At 45.9% G+C, this 12,088-nt stretch overlaps 1 protein-coding gene across 3 annotated transcripts in view; it reads right to left on the bottom strand.

Annotated features, from left to right (window-relative positions):
- The window catches only part of LOC119435887 (diphosphomevalonate decarboxylase-like), a 104,276-nt gene that overhangs the window by 46,212 nt on the left and 45,976 nt on the right, over positions 1-12,088 (bottom strand). For all 3 annotated transcript variants that reach the window (XR_007468474.1, XM_049672888.1, XM_037702589.2), the window contains exon 8: positions 7,910-8,080. Coding sequence is in view for 2 of the 3 variants with exons in the window: in XM_049672888.1 (XP_049528845.1) it covers positions 7,910-8,080 (171 nt within the window). In the remaining variant the exon portion in view is untranslated. The remainder of the gene's footprint in view (positions 1-7,909; positions 8,081-12,088) is intronic.

Here is a 12,088-nt window from a genome sequence, read left to right as displayed (position 1 = left end):
GCCGTTTCTGATCTGCGTGACATTCGCACAGAACAACGGCGTGATGATGCCTTACGTCTTCTCATCGATCGTCTCAGTTCTGGAAATTCGGCGGCCAACCTGCACATGTTCGTACTTTGCGACGACGTTCGCTACCGTCGCAGCTTACGTCCTGTAGGACCAGAATTTTTACTCATTGTGCCGCACCATCTCCGGACATTAGTTCTCGAGCAGTTGCATGACGCACCTACTGCAAGCCACCTCGGAGTTTTTCGCACTTATGACCACGTACGGTGCCACTTCTACTGGCCAGGCCTGTACTACTCCATGCGCCATTACGTTGCAGCCTGTGCGCTTTGTCAGCACCGCAAAACCTGCTGGACACCTTCAGCCCATTGATATGCCCTCAGAACCCTTCTTTCGCATCAGTCTCGATCTTCTCGCCCCTTTTTCGACGTTGAAATTTGGCAATAATTGGGTCGTTGTCACGACTGATGTCGTGATTAAGAGGCAGGTGGCCCGAGAGAAGGAATAGAGGCAATGTGAACGGAGCGTTCCGAATGGCACGAGACCTCGAGGTGCGTGACCCGAGGCGTAATCGAGGGTGAGGAGACGCTAAGCAGTGATTATCGATGTGGCTCTGGGCCAGGAAGGTCGCATCGTCAGCTCCGCTCTTGCAACGGGAGACTCGAGGTTCGGCCGAGTCCATGACACCGGCAGTCCAGGGTGCAGCCGTCAACTCCGGAGACGTTCGAGCGAGGCTCCTTGGACTAGCTGCAGCCTCTCACAGCAGGGCCTGGCACTCCAGAGAGGATCCCCCTTCACTGGCAGACCAACGCGTTCAAGAATCCCCGGGGCACCACGTCGGCGCTCGCAGAAGTTGCGGCATACCTCGGTGTTAGGCCTAACCAGGTGGGCCTAGTTGCCACGTCACCGACGGAGTTCGGGACACCCACCAGCATATGAGACGAACAAGTTGACGGGCCGACGTCAACGCAGCAACGATTATGCGACAGTCAGCACGAGCAACAACATTGAGAAAGATCCAACAGGATTCCGGCCGGGAATATACATGCATCGACGAACTCTGCAAGAATGATCCTTTCTTGTATCGTTACAGCAGTAGGCTAGAGTTGCGTGACTTTCGTGCAGAAAACGCCCAGAAATAGTGTAGGAGGAATTACGGGCATGTTTATTGATTAAGTAGGTTTTACATTTATTAGTATTTATGCCTTAAGGGTGTTCTAGTTTGAGTGAGCTTTGTTTTGAGTTTTGGGTTTGCATGTAATTAAAATCTGCTTGCTGTGTTGCCATGCGTCTTCCAACCTCATCTCTCTTAACCCCCACATGCCCCCGAGATCAGTGACCCGTTAGGCGATCACACGAGCTTTGCCCACAAGCTATACAACTGAGGTGGCGTATTTCCTTTTACATGACGTCATCCTCCATCACTGTGCACCCCAGCAACTCCTCACTTATCGCGGCCACACATTCTTGTCCCAAACAAGACTCACTTCAATCTTGTTCTGCCGAGCACAAGCTTTCCACCGCCTACCACCCGCAGACAAACGGACTCACGGAGCGGTTCAATCGCACGTTGACAGAAATACTGTCGATACCACAGTTACCACAGTAACTGTGGGACTACGGTTATTATACCACAGTTATTGGGACTACGCGTTACCTTTTGCGACCTTCGCTTACAATTCGTCCCATCATGAGACCGCTAGCTTTTCCCCCTTTTACCTTCTGTTCGGCCGCCACAATACATTGCTTTTTGACACACTGCTTCCTTCCTTGATGCACACTCCCTCTGAATATGCTTAAGAGGACTTCGCCTGGGCTCGCACGCTGTGCCAGATTGCCGGCTCCCAGCTCACCGAGTCTCAGGCCGTGCAGAAGATCCAGTACGACAGCTGACATCGCGACAATTAGTTTCTTCCTGGCTCCGTTGTCCTCCTGTGGACGCCACGTCGCCACATACGCTTGTCTGAAAAGCTGCTGCCGCGCTACACAGGACCCTGCACAATATTGTGGCAGCATGGCGATGTCAACTACGAGATCGCTCCGCTGGACTCGCGTGTCCCTACTAACGTTGTGCATGTGTCTCAGCTGAAGCCTTAGGGCGCGTTCACACTGAGACATTCGGCGACTGGAGCAGCGCGAAGCCCAGTTCAGCTGCGGCAAGATCCGCCGGAATAGCCCTTTCCGCGCCGATCGGTTCTGGACCAATTTTTGCAGCAGCTGCCGCCGGATTCCCTCACAGCGGACCAATAGGAGCGCGAGTCAGAAATTCGAAAGATGGCATCTGAGTCGGACGCACTCGTCATGTCGCAGTCTTCAAGGCCCGCCGCGACATCAGAAATGCTCATCGAATTGGTGCGTAACCACCCCGTCCTTTTTGAAAAGCGCGACGTGAAGCACAAGGACGTGACCTGACAAGGTGGCGTGACCAAGCTTCTCGCGCTCTTCCGAAGCAGGTCTTACGGCAGTGGGCATGGAAGAGCAGCAACAATGTAGACCCCTGACACACCTTTTCGCTTCTTGGTGCAGATACTGATTATCATTGCCACGTGGAATGAATCATCCGGTGCTGCCTCTGTACAGCTGTTCCAGTTTGCACCGACAGAGACCGACAGCACAAGTTGCCAGGCGTCACTACTGGATGGCCAACATCAGTCCCACGCATCACAGCGTTTCCTGGAGCGCCATCTTGAACTAACTTGGACAATGCCATCGGCATCGACAGATGCATCTCCAGCGCGCTTTATAAGCAGTTGGTTGTCCTCGCGCCCGTCCAATGGGCATGGAAGAGCAGCAACAATGCAGACCCCTGACACGCCTTTTCGGTTCTTGGTGCAGGTGGGTTCAACTACTCAACTTTTCTGTAAAAAGAATAATAATGCTTTTTTGCTGTCACTTCCATGCCCACAAGTGTTATTTTGCCTTGCTTGTGAATGTATTCATGTATCAAAAATGTTGCTACTATCAGGTGATGTAGAGCTGAATTCCGGCCTTGATTCCGCTAATGACGACACCGGGAAACAATATAAAGAGCTGTTATCACTGCTAAAGGGACTACATGCCAAGGTTGATCAAAGCATGAGGAAATCATGACTTCTCTTAATGAGGTCAAAGATGCCCAACCTGCGCTCGAGCAATGGATTGCTGAAATTGACAATAGGCTATCCATAGTTGAAAGCACTATCCAGCCGTCTGAAGGAAAAATAAACGAAAGCCTCATCCCTCAAGTTACTAATCTGAACCACCGTCTCGACATCGAAGACCGATCGCGCAAAGAAAACTTAATCTTTCATGGTATCCCTGACAGTCCTTCAGAAACATGGGCGCAATCTGAGCAGAAAATATGCGCAGCCCTTAACATCGCACTAGACCTAAATCTGAGCAGTAGTGACGACCGCATATCTCGCGCGCATCGATTGGGAAAGTTTGTTCCTGGAAAATGTCGGCCTGTTATTGTTAAGTTTCAATCTTTCAAATTCAGAGATAGCATATTTTCATCCCGCAGCAAGCAAAATCTTCTAGAATATTCGTCAATGAAGACTTTTGCCGGACAACCAGAAACTTGTGCAAAAAGCTTTTCGATTACGGTAAAGCCAGTGGTCAGGAGTTCTCCGTGCGATATAACAAACTGTACATAAATAAGAAATGCTATGTTTACTCCCCATCTACTGACCGCGTCTGTGAACTTCGTCAGAGCCGTGACCCTAGTACAGACAAGGGCGCGTCAAGCTCCTCGTTTGCCAGTAGTGACACGTTGGTATCCTAACAATGCGCAGCATGATACACTTAACGCTGGCTTGTCTTTTTTACTTACTAGCATTAGGAGTATGCTAAGCAAATGTGACGCTTTATCTTCTGTTGTTGACACATGCTCAGCGGATGTCGTTGTACTTACGGAAACCTGGCTCTCCGCTGAAATCGGGGATGACGAATTGTTTAACTGTGACAAAAGATACGCCATTGATCACTACAATCGAAATGTCAGATCTGGTGGCGGGGCACTCATTGCTGTGGCAGAAAATCTTGTTTCCAGCTTGGTTGTACTCAATACTGCATTGGAGCTCGTTTGTGTTAGTATCAGAGTGAATCATCAAAATATGCTACTCTGCGCATGTTACCAACCCCCAAGTGCAAGTTCAGGCTTTTGTGAAAAGTTGCACGACGTACTAAATAACCTAACAACCTAGTATTACGTTTTCCCCGCGCTTCATTATTACTCTTAGGTGATTTCAATTTCCCTAAAATTAATTGGTCCATCTCTCGTCCAGTTGTTACAGAATCATCACCCAAAAGCGCAGCCTTCATAAGATTATGCCAAGATTTTAACCTCACGCAGCTCATTTCCCAACCAACTAGAATTGGTCCCACATCAGCTAACACACTTGATCTAGTGCTTACGACTGTCCCAGATATTATAGAGTCACTCAGTCTGTTCCCCGGTTTGAGCGACCACTCTTTCATTCATTTTTTGATAAGAGCCCCTGTCACACAGAGAATAAGTGCCCCTAAAACAATACGTGATTACACGAAAGCAGATTATACTTCAATTAACAGAGAACTTGAACTGTTTTTAGAGGATTGTATGCCTGGTTTCTTTGATCGTACTGTTGAACATAACTGGAAGCTTTTCAAAAACAAATTGGTATCACTGATTAATAAATATGTGCCAACACGTATAATTTCTAAAAAGAAGCGCTCTCCTTGGTTTATCGCAACATTAAAAAGGCTGCTAAACAAGAAAAAAAGACAGTTTCGCCTAGCAAAACGTGCCAACAATCCCGCACGTTGGCGCATCTATAGTGATAGCCTTAAAACTTATCGCGCCGCTATCAGAGATGCCAGACACGTTTTCTTTAATGATACACTCCCGTCCCTCTTGACCACTAACCCAACAAGATTTTGGAATAGCTTTAAGCCCAGAAAAAGAACGCGATATCTCTTACCAATTTTGATGATGAAGCAACACGCAGAGAAGACTGTTGCAATGTATTAAATGAAGTGTTTGCTAAATCATTTTCAGAGTGTTCTACTGTTGTACCACCACCCCTTCACGGTTGCGATTTTTTCCCAAAGGATGCTGTTATCATTGATTATTCAGGCGTTGCCAAGTTAATTCGCGGGTTGAAATTGTCATCTAGCTGTGGTATTGATAACATCAACTCAAAGATTCTCAAAAATACTCAAGTGTATTCCGCTATCTTTCTGTCGCACCTTTTCACACAATCTCTACAGTGCTGTGAAATTCCAGACTGGAAAGTGGGAAAGGTGGTTCCTGTTTTTAAATCCGGTAACCCTAAGTCACCTCACAATTACAGACCTATTTTTTGAACGAGCATTCCCTGTAAGCTTCTGGAACATGTCATCTATTCTCATCTTTTGTCATTTTTGGAATATAACTCTTTTTTCAGCGAATCTCAGCGTGGCTTTCATAAGTACTATTCCTGTGATACTCAGCTTTTATCGTTTACCAATTACATAGCATCTGTTTTAGACAAAGGGTCAGTTATTGACTGCATTTTTCTTGACTTTGCCAAAGTGTTTGACAAGGTAAACCGCCAATTACTTCTTTACAAAATGAGCATTCTAAATATTGACCCCGATATCTTAAGCTTTTTGACTAATCGCTTACAGTACGTAACCACTAACGACTGTGACTCGAATTCTTGCAAAGTAACATCTGGCGTTCCACAAGGGTCCGTTTTGGGAGCGCTGCTTTACCTAATATATATAAACGACCTTTCTGGCACAGTTACTTCTAATATAAGGTTATTTGCTGACGACTGTGTTGTTTACCGTGAAATAACTAAAAAATCTGACCACTCTGCCCTCCAGTCTGACCTAGATTATATTTCTAACTGGTGTAGCGAATGGTTTATGACTCTCAATACTAATAAATGCAAGAGCATGACATTCTCCCGCCGTTCTAACCCATCTGAATTCCTAGCTTATGAAATCGAAGGCACATTATTAGAGCACGTAACCTCCTATAAGTATCTTGGTGTGCACATAGCGGATGACCTCTCATGGCATACTCACGTTAATTATATCATTAACAATGCTAACCGTGCACTAGGATACCTATGCCACAATTTTGCTGAAGCACCAAGCCATTTAAAATTATTGCTATATCAAACGATAATTAGACCTAAACTTTAGTATGCGTCTGCTATCTGGGATCCAGGCTTACGTAACCTTGCAGATGCAATAGAGTCTGTTCAGAATCACGCAGCTCGCTTTATCGTATCAAACTACTCCCGTACTGCCAGTGTTTCGCTGATGAAATCTAATCTTGGCCTTCCGAACTTGCTCTTAAGGAGAAAAATTTCACGTCTTTGTCACTTTCATACATTTTTTTTCTTGAACCAGTCACTGAAACACAAACTTTTATCACAGCCATCGTATTTGTCAGCGCGTATTGATCATCAGCATAAGGTCGCCATTCCTTTTAGCCATACTAACCTGTTTCATTATTCATTTATACCAAAGACTAGCTCAGACTGAAACCACCTTCCCAGTGCCATCGCCAGCATTGAAGATGTACAGTCATTCAAGGCCGCACTTGTTGACCACTTCACAGAATAACCTGCGCAGCTATTTGTTAATTCAATAAGTTTTGCATTTTACATGTATAATAACGTTGCTAATGCTATTGTCATTCAAGGCCTTTGGTATTGTTAAACCTGTTAAACTGCTCTGTTAATCATTGTTCTTTTTGTTGTTTTGTTTTGTTTTTTTTCTTACATAGCTTTGTTGTTTACATTATTGCGCTTGTCTAATCAGATTGTACCCACCCCCTCTGTAATGCCACTTAGGCCCTGAGGGTATTGCAATAAATAAATAAATTGTAGTGAAGACGAATGCCCGGCGCTGCAGCCACATCGCCAGTCATCCGGGAAGCGCGAGCTCGAGATTGCCTGAGCCGCTCTGGTTGAGGCACGCTGCAAACGCTGCCCGCTGCTCTCTTGTCCCGTGTTCGCATTAGAAAATAAATAAATAAATAAATAAATAAATAAATAAATAAATAAATAAATAAACCAACCACAGCAACCGGCGCTGTTTTTTCGGCGAATGCTTCTTGTGCACGTCATGCATCGTCAAAAGGTGCTTACCAGCAGGCTTAGCAGTAGTGCCTCTTCTTGCTTAGGGTTTTAGTCGTTGCAAGCAGTGATGAACTAGCGGAAAATAAAAACATGCAAACTCTACGCAAGAGGAGATAACTGCACAATTTCGATAGAGTGTACTAGAATGGGGGAGTGGGTCCAGCAGAGAAGGGCCTTGGCAAGCGCCGAGGGAAGCAAGCTACGAGGCAAGCGCCCATTTTCTGAGGTGACCTCACGGGCTGAGTAGCTGTCGTCTGCTCGACACACCGTGGTCGTTGCGTTGTTTGCATTGTTTCCGTCACGCTTTCTTCAATTTGTTGACTACAGGTCAGTGGGGAATGAAATCACTGTTTCCGCCACCGAGTATCAAAACTAGCTGAAGAAGAGTGTCAAAGCTCCATGCAGATGCGGAGGGGTCTGCGACGCAACAAGCGTCTGGCCAGCGTTCCGCTGGCGCGGTGGACAAGCAGTGTGAACGTGCCCTTACTTTGCCGCAAGTTCGCGTCCCTTATAGTTAGTGCCGACACGGCGCCTTTACAGGCGGGGTTATGTCACAGAGCAACCGAGAGTGGCGCCAGTCAGAAGAAGACGATTTGACGTGTAGAGGTGGAATCGATCTCCACAGCCTTCTTGTTTATGTATCGTTGCCGCTCTTGTATGTATTGTAAATACATCTTTATTTGTGACTTCTGCATCGTCACAATATAATAAAGAATCCTGGCCATATCTGTGGAACTATGTAAAACCAAGAACATTTCAGGACTAAGTGTTTCCCTTTTTTTTTTTTTTTGGTCAAATGCACATACCTTCATTGTGATTTCAGCAAACTTGTTGAAGTCTCGTTTAAGGATAGCATCTGTCATATCTTTCATGCGTCGTGGCACAACGTTGCTCACTCTTTCCTGTATCAAGGCACTCGTTTCCATTGTTCGTGCCATCCCATGACTACTTGATGTGTCCTTTTTGGCATCACTTGCCTGTCAAAATAAAAAGAAAACTCATGTAGCTTCAGGAGGAAATGGTGGATACAACCATCCCACCTCCCCCCAGATATAAAAAGAATTGTCAACATATTGTGACAAGCTCTCGCAACAGAGTACAGAAAAAGGGCGAATGACCATGGAGACAAAGCAGTGAAGGAAGACGACGTTCGGCTGGCTAGCTCTATACCAGTCCTGGAAAACACCGGCCATTCAGAGTCATATGTTTGGTGTCTTGAAAGTAAACACTTCGCATGTAACAGTACGATCAAAGTAACTGCAAAATATAATGAACACTACAGTAATGAACACTAGTATCACTGTGCCGGGATTTCGCGAGACTCAGCCCACGAGAGCCAATGAGCTCCTCTCACATTTGCGCGACTCTCGTGCGCATGTGTACAGTGCCAATTTTTGCGAAATCTAGTGAAAGTGAAACTATCTCAGAAAAAGCTTGTCTGAAAATACATTCCCTGCAAGTTGCAACAGACGTGTGTGGAGAATGGGTAGATGGGGAGGGTGTGGAGACATGCATTATATTAAGTGTAAAATAAAGGATCCGAGACTGATCAACTGTTCACTGTTTTCATTCGATCATCTTCTTCTTCGTCTCTCTCTTCACTTCCTCTTCTTTTGAGCGGGACGTTACATCCTCCGGGTCTCTTATTGCCATCATTCCGCGGATGGTAAGGCACTAAGTTACCTACAGTTGTAACTTCCGTCTTGCCTGTTGGTCCTTCAAAGTGCACCTTGCTGCTTCACCGTTTTGAGGACAACATAAGGGCCTGTGAAAGCATTCTTAGAACGATCAAGACCTTTTCGCACTAGCACCATGTCTCCAGGCTGTACGTTGGGCATGTGAGTTGCATGGTGCGAGTTGTAGTATTTCTTCATTGTACGTTTATACATATAGTATTCCTCTGACGTCTTCTTGCGTTCTGGAATATCGATCTTCCCTACTATGCCAAGTTCGTAATCTGCTGGTAACCACGTCGTCTTCTGAAAGGCAGCAAACTGAGGGCTACAGCCAAGTCCAGCTGTGTGAGATTGATTGTGATGCCTAACCGCTGCCTCAAGAGCACACTTACATCCTCCACGAAATTTTGCGTATATAGAAATGAAGGTCTTCAAGTCACGTATAAGGCGTTCCGTTCCGCTAGGGCATTTCCTTCCGGGTGGTATGGTGCTGAAAATCTCAAAGTGATACCCTTTGCTGCTACCCACCCACGGAGCCTCTCGCTGCGGAATGCAGGTCCATTATCACAAGCAATCACCTTGGTGTGTTTAAATGCCTCTCTTTCCATCAGTGCAATAACACTGTTAGCATCTTCTCTTCCGGATTTCGCCGCCGCCATATGCGTGCACTGGTCAACAGCCACTATAAAAGACTGAGCCTTGCGCACACCCTCCCCTTTCTTTTTGATTTTAGCGAAATCGAGATGAACGACTTCGAAGGGGATATCTGAATACAAAGGAATGACCATCTGGTTTCCTTTTGGGTGGAACTTGGCTTTGATAGTTTGACATTGATGACAGGTCTTGACGTAATTCTCTATATCGGCTTTCATGTTCTTCCAGGTAAAACGTTTCTGAATCTTCCAGTAGGTCCGCCAAAAGCCATCATGCCCCCCCGATTGTGGACTGTCATGATAGAGCCGCAATATTTTGGATATAGAGCTTTGAGGGACAACAAACTTTCCGTCGATTATTTCAGTTCTTCAATGTCTTCCCATACACTTGCGACGTGTGCCCCTTGATCGTTGTTTATTGGCAGTATGTGCAATCTTGATAACGCGTCCGCGTCAGGTAGCTTTTCACCAGGTCTGTGGCTAACATCAAAAGTGAACTGCTGAATCCCGCTAATCCATCTTGCCACTCTTCCCTTCGGTTGTGTAAGGCTCAGAAGGTATGTCAAAGCCTGATTGTCCGTGAAAAGCTTGAACCTGCGGCCTTCCAAATAACTCCTGAAGTATCGTAACGCCAGCACTACTGCTAAGGCCTCCTTTCCCGTGGTCGTGTAATTTACTTCCGCTTTTGAAGAGGTGTAGGAGTAATAGCCAATCACCTTTAACTAGTTGCTTCTGTCTTGGCTGGAATCTCATTGGTATAATACTGCTCCTGTGCCATAATTAGACGCGTCAGTGCAGAGCTCGAAGGGTTTGGCAAAATCGGGTAATATCAGGATCGGATCAGAAGATATTGCGCGCAACAGTTCTTCATATGCACGGTCGCACTCGTCGCTCCACACAAAGGCAACTTCCTTTTGAGTGAGCCTTGTAAGACACCTGGATATCGCCGCAAAGTCTTTAATGAACGCCCTAAAATGTCCTGCCAGTCCTAAGAACAAACGCAGTGAGTGAACATCGTAGGGCTTATGCATTTCCTTGATTCGTTGGATGGACTCTTTCTTTGTCGTCTTCGTGAAGCCGTCCAGGACTCTGCCAAGGAACACCACCTTTCTCTAGAAGAATTCACTTTTCTTCTTGTTTATCTTCAGGCGTGCTTTGCTCAGTGCTTCTAGTATTTGTGAGACGTGGGAACAGTGCTCTTCCTCGGTACGGGAGTAAATGATGATGTCATCAACATAGACATTGCAGAAATCTCCTATGAAATCTTTGAGTACACCGTTCATCATGCGCTGAAACCAAGCCCCCGAGTTCTTCCAACCGAATGGCAGACGGTTGTATTGATATATATCAAATGGCATTATAAATGCCGTGTACTTCTTTGATTTTTCCTGGAGGGGTACCTGCCAATAACCTTTGCACAAATCAATTCGTGAGAACCATTGGCATCCTCCAGTGTCATTATTGATGTCATCAATCAAAGGTATAGGGAATGGATACAGTTCTGTTTGGGTGTTGATTTGCTGATAATCAGTACAAAGTCGCAGTGAACCATCATCTTTAGGGACAATAGTTATAGGAGATGCAAAAGGGGAAGTTTAGGGCCTTATTATTCCAGCGTTCAGCATTTGTTGCAGCTCTTGTTTCAGCCATACTTTCTTTTCATGAGAAATCCCGTAGGCTCTCTTCCGTACAACAGTCGTGTCGCCAAGTTCAAAAGGTACTTCAGGTACAGAAGCTGCAGGTGGATATGCATCGAGGCATATAAGTTCGGGAAAAATTGTCCATATATCATTAGCGCATTTTGCAATCCTCTTCTGTGGCGGTGTCTGGACACTTGAAACCAGGGAGTCTAGAGTCACTTCATCTTTCCAAGAAATGTTCATTCGTAGCGTCTTCATGTCGGGTTTTGATAGCATAAACAAGAATTCGACATCACGCATAACCAGCGCTTCTACTGTGAAGTCCTCCCCAGCCAAATGTATATTGACTCTCGTCCAGGTGTGCAGCGTTCGAGACGATCCATTGTAGCTCTTAACCGTTACCACTTTACCTTGTCGCATGTTATCTGCCTTCACCATGGTTTGATTAATTAGACTCACTGAAGCTCCTGTGTCGACTAGGGCACTTACTTCTTTTCCGTTAATAAGCAGTGCCGTTTGCAAAACGTTTGATCGAATCAAGTAGACAGCCTCGTTTTGGTTACACGGGCGGGGCTGTTCACCCATGTTTATTCGTTTTTTGTTTGCTTGACGTTTCGGTTGCAAGGGGAATAGCCAGAAGCTGCACTCCTGTTGGATGTCGCCATCGCTGTCGCTGTATTATCCGCAAGAACTCTGGCTGGATGGATCCATGGCTGTGCAACGGGCCCAGGGGCTTCCTGGCAAACGTCTTTAAGGCACCCCAGTAGGTCTTTAACTGTCTTGGGCAACCTTATTTGCACGTGCCTTTGGCATTCCTTTGTCATACCGTGGATGACTAACGGAACAATAGATGACTCAGGCAAAGTAGGATCTGCTAACAGTAACAGCCGTCTCTTCGCGTAGAAATAGTCAATTAGTGAACTTGAGCGTTGTTTGAAAAATATAGCTTTGTCCCATCGGTCGACTGGGTTCTGATCAAAAGCGGAGATAAAACTTGCTCTCCAGTGATCCCAGGT

Source organism: Dermacentor silvarum, chromosome 1, assembly GCF_013339745.2.
Source record: "Dermacentor silvarum isolate Dsil-2018 chromosome 1, BIME_Dsil_1.4, whole genome shotgun sequence".
NCBI classification, from domain to species: Eukaryota; Metazoa; Arthropoda; class Arachnida; order Ixodida; family Ixodidae; genus Dermacentor; species Dermacentor silvarum.
This window is presented reverse-complemented; position numbering and strand designations above follow the sequence as displayed.